This window comes from Acinonyx jubatus, chromosome D2 (assembly GCF_027475565.1).
Source record: "Acinonyx jubatus isolate Ajub_Pintada_27869175 chromosome D2, VMU_Ajub_asm_v1.0, whole genome shotgun sequence".
Classification (NCBI taxonomy): Eukaryota; Metazoa; Chordata; class Mammalia; order Carnivora; family Felidae; genus Acinonyx; species Acinonyx jubatus.
This window is the reverse complement of record NC_069393.1, coordinates 42,710,094-42,725,961: the sequence shown is the minus strand read 5'-3', so window position 1 is coordinate 42,725,961 and position 15,868 is coordinate 42,710,094. Positions and strand designations below refer to the sequence as shown.

The 15,868-nt window shown below is 41.0% G+C and overlaps 1 protein-coding gene across 2 annotated transcripts in view; it reads left to right on the top strand.

Annotated features, from left to right (window-relative positions):
- GRID1 (glutamate ionotropic receptor delta type subunit 1) overlaps positions 1-15,868 on the top strand; it is a 689,073-nt gene that overhangs the window by 645,304 nt on the left and 27,901 nt on the right. For both annotated transcript variants that reach the window (XM_027062464.2, XM_027062467.2), the window contains exon 13: positions 1,026-1,221. In XM_027062464.2, the coding sequence (XP_026918265.1) occupies positions 1,026-1,221 (196 nt within the window). The remainder of the gene's footprint in view (positions 1-1,025; positions 1,222-15,868) is intronic.

Below are 15,868 nucleotides of genomic sequence, written 5' to 3'. Positions count from 1 at the left end.
ATTTCCAGAAGAGAAATAAAGAGTGATTTAGTTGGAGCCTGGAGAGAGAGGCTGGCTCACCACAAAGCATTTGGGGATTTTTTTTTGCCAGTTTATTCTATATGTGGCATTCTCTCAACACACTGAACCAGGTGATGCTCACTTAAGGCAAGTGAGAGCTTCATGCCAATTGGTCCTTCCTGGTCTGACTATTTTCCTACCCCCAAGAAAGCCTCTCCTTGACCCCTAGCTCAGATATCTGCTGGTGGGCCTTCCCGATGCACTCCCCGCCTCCAACATGCACCTGACTTGAACTACCTGCTTCTCCTTCATGTACAATAAACCCAAGGCTCTTGGAAATGCTTTGATTTATCTCCACCATCTTTCAATAATACTTAGCACCTAAAAAAATCAAGAGAATTCATATAAAAATCCAGTTTTCTTTCTTTATTAGAAGGCAAACTGAGTGGTAATGCTCAAAGTGCAACAATGGGTGGAACCCTGGAAGAGCCACAAGTTTTGGAGGGGACATGCATATTCACTGGCACCACCTGAGTGTGTGCCTCTGCCCACACCAGTTCTAAGTGTCAGGGACTAGTCATCATCATCCATGTTGCCAACATGTATTTCCTTCCTGTGCCGTAGACATTGGAGTTGGAGACCTTTAGTATCCAGCCTCCCATGTTGCCCTGTCTCCTCTATTGTGATTGTCTGTCTATATATTTCTCTGGCTAGACTAGATGCTCCTTGAGGGCAGGGATGATGTCTTATTCATCCTTTTGTCCCTTGATCTCAGCACAGGACCTGGTTTTAGGTATTCAATAACCTTACTGAATTAATCTACACTGAAGAAACATAACTGTGGTAGAATTAGGCCCTGATAAGTCATGCTCTGGGCTGAGGAACTCGAGCTATTTGAAGTTGGAAGTGATGAATGTGGATAGTGGGCCACAGCTGGTCTCGGTCTTCAGGAGGACTTTACAGCCCATTTATATCCCTGCAGTGTGCAACATGTACACATGCCTCACTGCCTTTTTGCATTTCAGGACATTCCAAGACCTCTCCAAACAAGTTGATATGTCTTACGGTACCGTCCGGGATTCTGCTGTGTATGAGTACTTCCGAGCCAAGGGCACCAACCCCCTGGAACAAGACAGCACATTTGCTGAACTCTGGAGGACCATCAGCAAGAACGGAGGGGCTGACAACTGTGTGTCCAGTCCTTCGGAAGGCATCAGGAAGGTAGGTGAGAGCTGGCCACCTAGCCACATGTGTGCTATGACTGGCTGTGGGCACCATTGTCTCCAAGGTAGGAGACACCTTCTCAGAGCAACTCCTTTGAGTAGCCCTGTCATCTACAGGGTGATTCATCTTCAGCCAGTTTGATAGAAATTTCTCACAGGCATCTGAGTGTCCATAGGAGATGCACACATTCTTTAGGTAGATGCCCATTCTTGGCAACAGAAGCAGAGGGGCTGCTCATTAAGTATATTCTAAGTTTCCAAAGGGTCAGTGAAGAGCAGGCAGAGTAAGCCCCCACATATGGACCTCCTTCCTCATGGGCCCATAGGATGGTAGCCCTGAGGAGCCTGCCCATCCCAAGTGAGAATACTCAGCAAAAGCAGAAGCTGAGGACCAGTTAAGAGGTGGAGGGACTGAAGGGACAAGGTTGAGGAGAGGGTGAGCACACTGTGGGCAGCCGGGGGTTAGAAAGGGAAAGACCACACCTAAGGGGCAGAAGGCCCAGAGCAAGGGCTGGCCAGTTGGGCCTGTCTGTGTAACTGTGCTTTGGAAAAGAGGTGTTCTTAGGGGATGGTGGTGAGGACAGCAAACCTAGGATGGAGGCCATAGTGGGGGAAACTGACAGAGAGCAGGGAGCGAGGAAGCCAGGGCCAGAGAGAAGAAGGACATAGTAGCAACCGTCATTCTTCGGCAGTGGGTTAGACTCTGCTCATTTATTTCATTTAATTGCCCACAATGGCCTGAATTAATCATTGTTATCCCATTGTACAAGTGAGGATCAGAGATGTGGGGTTACACTCCTAGTTAGGTCCTGATGCCTGGGGTTCCAAGCTGTGTTTGGCATTTACCCACTGTATGCTGCAAAGCCCCCAGGGGTCAGTGAGGAGGAAGATGGTAGGATGAAGGCAGGTGTCCTCTAAGGATGCTACTGATGGTAGTGTCCTGCTATCCAGTGACCCTCACATGCGGTGCCTACTGTCCCGGAGGTCCCTAGTGAATGGTGTAAGAAAGACGTGCACCTGTGGCCAGGACTCCTGCCTCTGAGCAGACAGGCATTCCACCCTGCCTCAACATCTCTTCTTCTCCCTTCTGTCCTCACAGAGCAGTTAGCTCATGATGGCTTCTCCTTGTCATTTAGCCACGTGAAACAGTAGAAAGCGTCTGGGCTCTTAAGCCTGACACACTTGGGTGTGAATGCCAGCTCTGTACTAACCAACTATGTGAAGTGGAGCACACTGCTCTTCCTGTCTGGAACCTCTCAGAGTTGAGAGAGGCCCTTTGGAGGTCTCCTTAGAAAGGTAAAATATTCAGGGGTGCCTGGGTGGCTCAGTCAGTTAAGCATCTGACTTCGGCTCAGGTCATGATCTCACGGTTTGTGAGCTTGAGCCCCACGTCGGGCTCTGTGCTGACAGCTCGGAGCCTGGAGCCTGCTTTGGATTCTGTGTCTCCCTCTCTCTCTGCTCCTCCCCCACTTATGCTCTGTCTCTCTCTCCTTCAAAAATAAATAAAAACATTTAAAAAAATTTTTAAAAAGGTAAAATTTTCAAAATTATATGTTATGGTAAATTTTGAATGTTTACGTTGAACCAAGTGATACCTTAACAAAAATAATAGGCTGCAATGTAAATATGCTATCCCCATGCTTACGAGATTTATTAAAATCTCTTTGTTTTTGGTGATTTACAAAGGATGGCACTCTAACCTCGAGCTGCCAGGTCTTCCTTCATCCCTAATAAGTGACTCTCTGTGGTTGTAGGTGACCTCATTTGGAAGTAATGAATACAAAGTTGACTTAAGGCTTTTTATGAATGTAGGCCTGGGCCAAATGGCCTTTGAGTTTCCGCTCTCTGCTTTCTTTGTCTCTCATAGACAGCCAATACTCCCATCCATATAGCATTTTTATGAAGATTCATTGCAACAGTGCTACAAAAAGTACTTCTTAGAAAAGATGGCTACTTTTGACTTTATTAAACTTCCATTTGTCGTAAGACACTTTAAAGAAAATAAAAAGACAAGTCGCACACTGGGAGAGGATATTTACAACGTGTTATCACCAATGTAGGATTAATATCAAGATGAGAGGAAGAACTTTTATAAAAGTAAGAAAAATTCAAACAGTTTAACAGAAAAATGGGCATAAGACTTACACAGGCCTTTCACAGAAGAGGGAATGCATATGGCCAGTAATTATAGGAGGAGATATTCAAAATCATTAGTGGTCTAGGATATGCAAATCAAGAACATAAAGGTATATCATTTTACACCAATTAGACCTGTATAAAATGAGAGGTGGTGGAGAGGACGGGAGTAACAGGTGGTTAATTGCTGGTGGGAGTGTACCCAGTACAACCACTTTGGAAATGAGTTTGTTATTCTCTTATAAAACAGAACATCCACATACCCTATGACCCAGTGATACCACGCCTGTGTATCTACCCAAAGGAAACTCCTGCATGCACTTCAGAAGTGAGAAAGGTCAGGGTAGCATTGCTTATAGTCAGAACCCTGGAAACCATCCAAATGAGCTTTACCAAGATAAAAAAAAAATATGACCTGCAATGAAATGAATGGACTACAGCTTTATGTAATAGCATGGATGAATCTTAGCAGAATAACATTGAGTCAGAAAAAGCGTTCAAGGCAGTTTCATATGGATCAATGAATAGAAAACAACATACGACTTAATACCCATGTAAAATGTATAAAACACACGCATACACACATCGAAAGTAATGATAAAATACAGAATTCATGATAGTGGTTCATATAGATGAGAGAGGCAGAGCAACAGGGAGGAGAAAAGCAAATGGTTGAATCGCAAGTCAAGGTCAGCGTTAGCTTTAGATTCACGGGGTTTTTTAATTTTTTTTTCATTTTCATTATAATAAATAACTAATGAGTTAATTAAAAAAGGGGTCATTCCTGGACAAAAGGATGGGTGTCCTGACCCAAGGGTTCAGGTGATTAATCCTAGTTTGTGCACCTCCCTTCCCTTCCAAATGAGTGAGTCCTGACCAAGCCAGGGAGAGTTTGGCTCCCACAGATGTCAGGCCCTTTTGTCTCTGCAAGCCTCCAAACCTGTCTAGTATTGTTCCCGGTGTGCCATAAGACAACAAACACCACCATAGAGCCCTCTGGACGGTGATAAATCTGGAGATGGGTCATCAGGGAAATAGTTACTTGTCATCCTACTTACCCCTAGCCCATTGCTGGCACTTTGGAAATCATTCACCCTCTGGTAATATTTAGGGTCTTACCTCATGAATAAAACAATGTAAAAAAATGTGAGTAGTAGAAGATGCAAATAAAGGATTCCTTATAAATGCCTATAGCTTCGTGGCACAGAATCTAATCTTTTTCCAGTACATAGGATGTGTTACTTTTATGACACCTTCATTTTATAAACCCCAAACCAGCTTTGGGGTCACAAATCTCTCTCTTGCATTTGGATCTTTAAGAAAAAACTGAACTGCCAGCACTAGACAAATGTTAAGGGTTTTATAACTAGTGTCATAAAAGTAAGTTTATGGTATTGTCAGAAAATGGAGTGTGCTGCATTTTTTACTGGAAGGAGAGCTCAGATTTGCTCTCAGGTCCTCTTCATGTGCCTGTTTGGGGGGCTCTTGCACCTAAATGCTTGTCTGAAACTCTTCCCATCTCTTGCCCCTATGGAGCTGCCCCTCAAGCCCCACCCCCCCCAACCCCAGGCTACAGCTTTGGAAACCTTGTGAATCCCACCCACCTGCTGCAGACCAGGCTGGGGATGACCATGCCCCAAGTAAGGTTCATGTCCTGAATTCAGGAGCTATAAGGAGAAATCCAGCCAAAGAGAGCCTGCTTCTGTGTAGCACATGCAGCCTGGTAAAGGTGAGGAGGGGATACCCCCAAGGGACATTGCCAGAAACTTCTTAAGCAAAGGGAGGATGACCTCACTTGTAATTTCCAGTTACTCTTTGGTGGCTCTGGCTCCATTTCTGGAGAGTACTTGGTAGTGGAGTGATGTCTAATTGCTACTAAAGTCAAGGAGCTTGGTGTGGAGGGTAACCTCAGAGAGCTGCGATTATTTTTTCCTTGGGAATGCTGCAGATTTTAATGACTTGAAACCAATTTAGGTGGGAAATTGCTTAGCAAGAGGTGATTACTTTTCCACAGTATCAGAACCAGGGAAAGGGATTATGTCATGGTTGCCCCACCTCTGTGACCCTTTCCTTCATGCTGGTGGCCACTCAGACAAGGAGGGGCAGCCCTTTCCAGGCCCTGGTGGAGAGAACAGGAAGGAATTTGTAAGGGGAAGGAAGTTTTATTTATTTACTAAGAACCCACAGCATACAGTTTTTATAACAGACCTGCCTGGCACCCAGTAAGTCTCAATAAATACTGGGTTGTCCCTAAATGAGTCATCTGTTTACTGTTTGACTGAGCAGAGACACATAAATCTGAAATGTATTGGTGCCATCAGTACCATCAGTTGGTTACCCTCCATGGACTTCTCGATGGGAGGGGTAAGGAAAATAACTCCAGGGTCCCTTTCAGGCTTGTCCCTTAATAGCCTTCTCTTAGGAAAGCAACCCTGCAGGTCCTCAAGAGGAAAGAAGCTGCCTTCATTTTTCTCAGCCACCTGCTCCTGTCAGACCTGAGCAAAGAGTAGACCAGATGTCAGCAACATTACAGTCCATGGGCTAAATCTTGCCCACTGCCTATTTTTGTAAATGAAGTTTTATTGGGACACAGACACGTTCTTTCATTTATAAACTATCTGTGGTGTCTTTCCTACTACTTCAACAGAGTTGAGTAGTTGTAACAGAGACCATATCGTCTCCAAAGCCTAAAATAAATATGATGTGGTCCTTTACAGAACAGGTTTGAGGACTCCTGGTCTAGAGTAACAGGTGTGCCAGGGATACCACCCCTAGGTCTATGTCATCTAAAAGCACATACACATATCCAGGTACTCATTATCTGGCTCTATATCATCTAAGAGTGCATGAGCACAGCAAGTAAGGAGACCATCTGTTAGCTGTCCATCATCTAACAGCCCATAGGCACATGCGGTAACACATCACCTAGCTCTAGGCCACCCAGTTGCACGTAGGCATATCTAGTAATATCTCCTCTTATCTCTGTACCATCTAGTGGTGTGTCGTCTGCCTACACACTGTCCTTTCTTGTCCTCTTCAGGTCTAACTCTGGTGGCCCAGGGACTTCTCCCTCACTCCACCAGGACCCAGCTCTGCTCTTGGCCTGGCCTAATCTCCCTGGAAATCTGTTGAGCAGTCTCTGTGTTTCAGGCACTGTGCCAGAGGATCTACGTATACTATTCTTCTCATCATAAACAGAACTTGATTGTCATTATCTACATCATGTAGAAATGGGACCTGAGGGATCCCCCTCACAGAGGGATGAAGTGGCTTGCTCAAAGTCACACGGACCTGAGTAAGCCATGGCACAATCCAAGCAAAGACTCACTCCAACCTTGCCTCTTCCCATGGGGTGACCTTCCCATTTCTGTATCTCACTGTGTCTCTTCCCCTTGCATACTCTTTACTCATGCTTTTATTTCCCTTCCTCTTTTACACTAAAGTAACAAGACGTTTACCTGACATTCATTTTTAAAAGCCTTACTGTCCTTCCAAGCCCTAGCAAAGGTTTTCTAAGTATCTGGATTTATCTTTTGATTTCCAAACTACTAAGAATATCAATTAGAGAAATTTTGAGATGCAGAATTGGGCTAACAAGTGGTTCAAATTTATATGGTAATAACTTTGTCACAAGAAATCAGACTTGAATGTTGTTAGTGGATTTTTTTTCCTTTAGTTTGATCAACACTATCAAGTAACATCCAGCATAACCCAATTTTGGTGCAGAGCCAGGGCTGACCTGGACTGTCAATTTATTAAGCCTTTCCATAAATCAGACCTAATACTTAATAACACTGTCAAATAGAATACAGTGTTTATGGTTCAAATGTCAATCTTCACTGCTCATCGAGCTCTTTGAATAGATAGACAAGTAGCTTGTTTCAGACCCTGTGGCTAGAGATAGTATTTTTCAGACGGAAGTAGCTTTTGAGTCCAGCAGTTGTAACAGAAGGTGGTTTTTTCCACTCAGTAAATATCGTTGAGGTCATAAAGTGTGAATGCAAATTCAGGAAGAAAACAGGCCCACAAATCTTATTTATTTCCATGCTGATCTAATGCTTACCCTGGACCAGATTGGGTATCACCCATCAGCACCTGAATCTTATCCCTTCCCCTTGCTCACTGCTCTATGACAAGGGCTGCTCCCATTGCATGTACTCCCTGCTCAATGTCAGGGACTGTACCCCATGGAAGAAAAGGACAGGGTCTGAGACCATACCCTGTGACAGGAAAGTCCTTCTTGAGGTCTCCAGAAAGACTGCAGCATTCCAGGGGAGGTCAAGGAACTTTGGTGGCCCACAGTGCTCTTCACTTGGAGGGAGCAAAGTGAGGAAGCATCCTGGTTCCATGGCATGCTGGAAGTTCCTACTGAGGAGGGGAAAGAAGCTTCTAAGGAATGATACTCCTTTGTATTTGGGAGATGCTAGGTGCAGTGATCAGGAAGTTTTGGTCAAGTTGATGAAAGGAACTCTCGATGCAGGTCTGACTCCTGGTAAAGGGATTGGTACAAAGTAGGTAGCCCTGTGTAATGAAAGGAACAACATACTCTCTGCAGCAGCCATGGGTCTTATAGGCATACTCTAAGACACATATTTTGTTCTTTCTCTGCTTCCGAGTCAATGTAGACCAGGGATTCTTTATGCCTCTTCCTTCTGAGACACTCACACTGGATAACTATTCATCTCTATAGCTTTTATACTTGCTCAAAAGGCACTATATCCGTTTTTCAAGTTGGGTAGTCTCTTTATTCATTCATTTATTCACTTATTCATCCATTCAATAAATGTAGTTTGAATAGCTTCTGCCTAGAAGTTTGGAGAGGTGAATTTAAGTTCCACTTTTGACTTAATTGAATCTGTGGCTTGCCTTTGGTCAAGTGAATTCACCTCTCAGAGCTGTCTGTGAGACTGAGAAGAGCCTGCCCAGATTAGCTGTGAGCTTACCAATTCATACAGCAGAAAGTGTCTGTCATGGAAGCATAAGGTTGACATTCAGTAGACCTCAGCAAACTGTATGTTAGGAAAAGAAGATAATAAAAATACAAAGACAAATAGAATGTAGTCTTCTAACAAGACATACAGTAAAATGCAGACATGCTAAGTATTTGTTTCATGGGTTTAGACAATTGTATACAACCATGTAATCACCACCCAAAAGAAGCTATAGAAACTCTCCATCACCTGGGGAAGTTTCCTCGTGTCACTTTCTGGATACTTCTCCCTACCCCCAGAAGCAACCACTTACAACTTTCTGGTAACACAGATTAGATTTACCTGTTCTTGTAATTTATATAAATGGAATAATATACAATGTGTGTATTTGTGTTCAGTTTCTTTCCGCAGTGAAGCAGCAGTGAGGTTTAACTGTGCAATTCCGGATACTTCTTTTCCTTTCTTCGTTTTGAATAGTATTCCATTGTATGAACAAACCTCATTGTATTTGTTCATCCTTCAGCTGACATACATTGCCAGTTTGAGGCTAATAGGAATGAGACTGTATGATCGTTTTTATACAGAGATTTTTGTAGAGAAATGTTTCCATCTTTCTTTACCAAATACAAAAGAGTAGAATTCCTGGATCATGGAGCAGATGTGTGTTTACCTCTGTAAGGAACTGCCTAACCACCTCCAACGTGGTTATTCTATTTTCTACTCCCACTAGTAATACCTGACTTATATACTTGTAAGTATATAAGTCCAGTGGCTGTACATCCTAACCAGCACTTAGTGTTGTAGCCTTTTTGACTGTAGACAATTTAGTAGGTGAGAAGGATGGTCTGAGGTAGTTCTGCTGCAGGCATCTGGCTGCAAGAATTTTCACTGCAAACATTTTGGCTGAATAACTAATTGGCCATCAGGCAATTTTGCCATAAAAGATAAAATAACCAGTTGACAGTCCGCTTTCATTTCTCCATTGAAAAATTTTCCATTTATATTATATAAATCTTAGCTAGTCCTCATAATGATCTATATAAATCTCAGCTAGCCCTCAAAGTGGTCTATGCAGTAACACACAGAGATGGTGGTCTTAAAATAGAGGATGATGACAACTCTGTATGTTGACTTGATAGAAAGTAAAGTGATAAAACTTACTGGTAGTGTGAAATAAGAGAGTGGTAAAGCCAGATTGCACACTAGACTACACTAGAAAATGATGACAGATCAGTTAAAACAATGACAAAATTTAGTTACAAATGCATTACAGCATTGGCCTATCACATTTTCCATAGAAGTTTGGAGCATCTATCAGTGGACATGTGTCAATATGCCAAGAACAAACAACAGTGCAAAAGGCTCTCACAATGCAATGCAAAGCTCAGTTGCAAATATGCACCCTAGTTTTTGGAAAACTGGGATCTGTTTAATAATTTTATTTTTTTCATGTTTCATTGTGTGCTTTTTAATGCCCCTCTTTTCTTTTTCATTCTTTTATCTTTTATGGCAAAAGTGACTCATGACCAACTAGTTATGTGGCAGAAATGCTTGCAACAAAGATATCTATAGCAAAGATGCTTATGGCAAAAATGTGGACTTGGTGAAGGGTATCCCATCCTTTAATTGGCATCCTTATGGTGGCTAATGGTATCTGGCACTCTTTCACGTGCTTATTGGCCATCCACATAGCTTCTTTCAGGGAGTGTATGCTCAAGTCTTTGTCAATTTTTACTGGGCACTGCATCTTTTCATTATAGATTTAGATGAGTTTTCAATATATTCTAGATGTAAGTCCTTGATCAAATACTAAGGATCAAATATCAAGTTCCAGTCTGTAACTTACCCATTCATTTTTTAATGGTGTTTTTTTAAGGAATAGGATTTTTTAAAAATGTTTATTTATTTATTTATTTTGAGGGGAGCAGAGAGAGAGAGGGAGAGAGAGAAAATCCCAAGCAGTCCCCATGCTCAGCATGGAGCTTGATGCAGGGCTCTATCTTACAAACCATGAGATCATGACCTGAGCCAAAATCAAGAGTTGGATGCTTAACTGACTGAGCCACCCAGGCACCCCAAGGAATAGAATTTTAAAATTTTGATAAACCCCCATAGAGCAGGGCTTTTTGTTTCATGGTTTAATGCTTTTTGTTTCTAGTCTGAGAAAGTTTCCTACCTTAAAGTTGCATGTTTTCTTCTAGTTTTTACATTTATGTCATATATTTGTGTTTTACCTTTATGTTGCATCTCAAGGTAGTTTTTTGTGTGTGGAATAAAGAAGTGGTCCAGGTCCACTTTTCCTCCCCATATATGCGTCCCATTGACCTACCATTTATTTAAAAGACAAAAACAAAGTGTGTGTTTACTTAACAAATAGATGTGTTGACTGAAAACCAACTGGCCATATATTTGTTGGCCTATTTCTGGATTCTTTATTCTGTTCCATTGATCTATATATCTATTCTTATGCTGATACAAAAATGTCTTGATTACAGTAGCTTTATAATAATTCTAATAACTCCTTAAATCAGGTAGTATAAGTCCTGCAACCTTTTCTCTTACAAGAGTATTCATAGGTCCTTTCCATTTCCACTTAAACTTTAGAATCATCTTGTCAAATTTCTTCAAAAATGCCTGAGATTTTGATAGCTATGGCACTGAATCTATAGATCATTTGGAGGAAAATTGATATCTTCACAATATTGGCTCCTCTAATCCACAAACATAGTTTTTCCTTTCAAAACACCAACTTTTGACTTTATTGAATTTTCTCTGTTGTTATGGTTTATTGACTTCAGATTTTTTTTAAGTTTTTTTCTCTTCTAATGGTGCCTGAGTGGCTCAGTCGGTTGAACGTCTGACTCTTGATTTTGGCTCAGGTCATGATCCCAGGGTTATAGGATCAAGCCCCACATTGGGCTCTGTGCTGAGCATGGAGCCTGCTTAAGATTCTCTCTCACTCCCCTTCGGCCCCTTCCCTGCTTGTGCTCTCTCCCTCTCTCTCTAAAATAAAAATTTTTTTAATTAAAAAAACTTTTTTTCCTCTATTCACTTTGGTTTTAATTTGCTCTTACTTCTTTTTGCTTTTTAATGTTGAGACTTAGACCATTGAATTTTGCTCATTTTCTTTCCTAATACAAACATTTAGAACTATAAATTTGCCTCTGCTCACTGTTTTAGCTGCATCCCATGGTATTTATGTATTGCATTTTCATTAAGCTCAAAATATGAAGTGTGAGACTTTCAGTCTTTCTCTTTAAGGTATCCCTATTGAGTTCTGGAGGACAGCAAATGGCTGTGATTTAATGTGGGAAAGGCTATGGGGACAGAAAGCAGGGATGTATTCTGTTTAGTGAAGTTGAGGAAAGCTTCCTAAGGTAGTCCTGTTGTGAACACACATTTTGCAATCCAAACACCTCAATTCCTTTTCAGTTTTGACAATACAAGTGTGAGAACGTGAGAGAAAATTGGTTAGCAGAAAATTAAATACACGGAAAAAGAAGGAAAACCAGAGAGGCAAAAAAGACAGTTAAATGCCATGTAAACGAAGTGCATTTTTATTTCTACTGAATGTATAGTTTCCTTGTAGGAGAATGAAGGCAGTGGTGTTTTCCCTGCTGAACAGTTGCTGTCTAAAGAACCCCCTTCTGGGGTCTCAGCCTTAGTCCTAACTGTCTTGGCCATGCAATATACCTGAGCCTTCTTCATTCACCTGCTTTAACTCTGTGGCCCAACCCAACTCCAAGTGCACTAAAGTTAAGTATCCTCCAATCCATGCCAACATTTAAAGTAATGAGGCTTTAAGAGGAAATCTTATATATAAATATACATTTATAATTTAAATGTAATATATCACCATTAAGAAAAGCTTAGAATGTTTTTAAAAATAAGCAGAAAAGAACCAACCAAACTTTTCTCATCACCTAAATAAGGCTCCAGGAATTCTTGTGTACATTTCTGTCTAGTCTTTTTTGAATCTGTACAAAAATTGTATATAATTATGATGTTTTAGAAAATATATTTTATCCTGTTTTTCTAATATTGTTATAAAACTTTATAAAAATTATTTTAGTGGCAAATTAATATTTCATCAAATAGATGTAAAATAACTTATTTAAACATTTTCTTCTTGATTGTCATTTGGGCCATTTCTAATTTTTCACAAATATAAATAGCATTGTAATGAACACCTTCATATAAAATGTTTTTTCAGTTACTACATTTATCCCTTCAGGTCAAATTCTCAAAAGTAAAATTACATTATTAAAAAAGGATATAAACATTGAAAGCTCTTGAAAAAAATATTGCTGAGTATTGCCAAAAGTAAAACTTTGAATTACATTCTTATATTTGGAATCAAAAGAATACTCAAGTTTCACATTTTTTTTCCCCATCAAATCCTTGTGGATTTGTCTTTGGTAGGAAGAATCTTTTTACAAATTGGTATTTTTCTATTTTTCTCATGTTCTCTATTGTGATTTTTTCCACTTTCTTTTTATATAGGTACATATGTATTTTTGCTTTATTTTGCTTTATTATCTCTGGGAAGTCAAATGAGGAAGAAATCATTTCCTTTTCAACTCATTCCCCCCACACACACCCTTGGTCCACATGAGGTATTGCCATCAATGATCCATATATTTTGGTGGGTTTGAGAAAATTAAGATCCTGTTTAGACTTAAGATCATGCTTAGACATCTACCTTTATTTAATAATCAGATTGATACACATATAAACCCCTTCCAAGATGTGTTATTTCTGCAACAATTTATTATTTGAAGTATTTTGTTTCTTATTCATTCATGCATTCATTCATTCATACATTAACTCATTTACTATTGCTGAGTTTGGTTAATATATAAAAGTGGGCTTGATACTTTCCTCCTAAAATTGAGTTAGAATTGATGTAAGGTCAAAATGAAGGCAAAGGCTTATTTTGCACATATGTTATTTATAAAATAAAAGAGTTTTTTTTCCTTTCTTACTTTATCCAGGGATTTCCTTCCTAACATTGGGTCTGGGGTCAATGTTAATCCAGAGATTAATATAACCATGATGGCTACCATTAGAGAGACTTAGGATGACTCAGGTGTGGTGTTAAGTTTCTGCCATGCTTTAGCTCACTTGTTCTTCAACACAACCTGTTTATTAATGAGAAAACTAAAGTTTGACGAGGGCAAGGCACTTCCTGAAAATCAGTCTTGAGTCAGTTTGGGACCCAGGATTTGAGCTCAGTATTTTTCTCACTCCAGCACCTGTATCATTATCTGTGGCATCTTGCAGAAATGGAAGGAGAAGCATGATCACAGTAAAACTAGCTCCTGTCTTCCACTCACCTGGAAACCCGAGCACTTCCTGTCTCTCTCCCTTCCCTGGTACACTACCATGGTACTTGATGCTTGGAACATCATTCCCTTTCTTGGGTGGCCAGGCTGGTTCCTAGTTACTCCTCCAGCCTTAGCAGAAGCATTCACTCTTCCTGAGTCCCTAGCCCTCTACCCCACCCCCAGCTCCTCCTTCCTCCAGGCAGGGCCAAGGGCTTCCTTATCACATTGTGCATACTAGAGCACAGCTTCATCAGATGCCACCCCATCCTTAGTGCCCTGCTATGTCATATCCCCCGCTAGACTCAGAGGCTCCTTAGAGTCAGGGCTGTCTCTTATTCATTCGTCTGTTCCCAGGGCCTAGAGCAGAGGTAGGCATAGCAGCAAAGCACATGGACATCCATAGCCTTTTATCCTTTTTAAATCAAACAAATGTTCGATGAGTAACAAATGAGAGTGTGCAGAAATGTAGGCATGTGCATCTTTCTTCAACATAAATGAGGAGGATTGCTGGTACCCAGTTGCAGAGAGGGCAGGAAGGGGGTGAGGAGGGGCACAGAGGGCAGCGGGACTTAGCCAGTCTCCTGGAGCAGGTTCCTATACAATTGACTAAGTTGGTCCCTTCATAACACCCTGCTGCTTAATTGTTTGATGATGATTGGTTTGGGATAATACAGTCCAAAGATCAAGGAAAGCCCCCAGTGTGCCTCCCTTATTAAATTACTTTGCTTTGGGTTTTGAGCATTGCCAAGCAAATCTTGTTATGAATTCTTCAATTACTTTCTTTTGCAGTTTTAATAATTTGGTAGGGTAAGCTCTGGAATCAAACCAATATCTGTGCCATCATGCTAACTTTGATTATTTTCAAGCTCCTCATTAGAGGGTGGGAGGATGTTCACTCCCCTTAAATCTGATTTTATTTTTCAGATTTGCTCTGCCCCGTAATTTGCTTTGTACCCAGGTCTGATGCACTTCACCTTCGTGCTGGCTGTAAATGTGGGCTGATTCCATTCTGTTTGTTCCGCTGAGTATTATTGTTCTGGGTTTTATGATTTAAGTTTTTTTTTACATTTTGAATTGTTTTGTTATTTGATTCCAAATCAAGAAGCGATTGCTAATGAAAACAATTTTGATTTATTGCATCAGCCAGATCATTGGCAATTTTTGTTTAGCTTATTTTTATTTCCGCTCTGTTGGTATAATGTTGTTTGTGCAGAAACAAAGGGAGAAAGGGGGGAAAGAAAATAACAGTTATAAAGAAACTATTCCATGTGGCATGGTGCTTATGTACTCTGTCTTCACCATTGATGGCGTTTTGTGATATTTTCATTTTGCAAATGAGGAATGCAAAACACAAAAAAGGTTAAACAGTTTGTCAAGAGATTATCAGACTCTTTCTACCATCCACAAGTTCATTTTTGTTACTACTGTTATTACCACATCATCCCTAGCATCATCAATAATATAAAACCTATTTGGGTAGAAGTAGTGGTTTCCCCTGGGATGGGTAGCTCTAATGAGGCATCTCTTTACCTTCCAATATAAAGGTATTAAGATTGGCTTTGAACCTGACATTTTAAAATTTTAGTGTGTGAGAGAGAAAGCATACACACACAAACACAGAGATGGACAGAGAGAGAGTGATGAGGGGTAGATGACCTTAAATCAGGGACAGTAATGAGAGCAGTAAAAGCCCTGAAGATCATGCCTCTCAAGAATCAGATAAAGGAACCAGAAATGGTGTGGAGCCTGGTAAAGAAAACCCTGAGCTGTGAAATTGGCTATCTCTAGTATTTGAAGAATCCTCGTATGGAAGAGGTCTTGGATTCATTCTGTACAGCCCATATCTCAGACCTCAGCTTAGTTATGCGAGAAGCGATGAGAAGTGATCACAGTGCTTTCTAGTAAGGGCTGGTTGTCCCTGGGCCATGTGGCAGGCTCCTATTCACCCAGTGGCCCCGCCAGTCCCCTCTGGTGGTGAATCTTTCTGATTCTTTGACTTTACAAAGCTGTACATCCTGCCAGGTAGAGCTCAGAGTTTGTTCTGTGAGAGATAGGACTCCATTTCAATCTTTTTGGTCAGAATGTGACCTCTTTCGTAGCTCCTCAAAGTGCTTTCAGACTATTGTGTGAGGTTTTTCTCTCAAGGCTGACATTTCAGCAAAGGCCATAAAGGAATACTTAAGCCGCAGATGGGGTTAGCAAATGAGACTCTTCAACATTAAACCCACCGAGATGGCCTCCCAACAGTTTC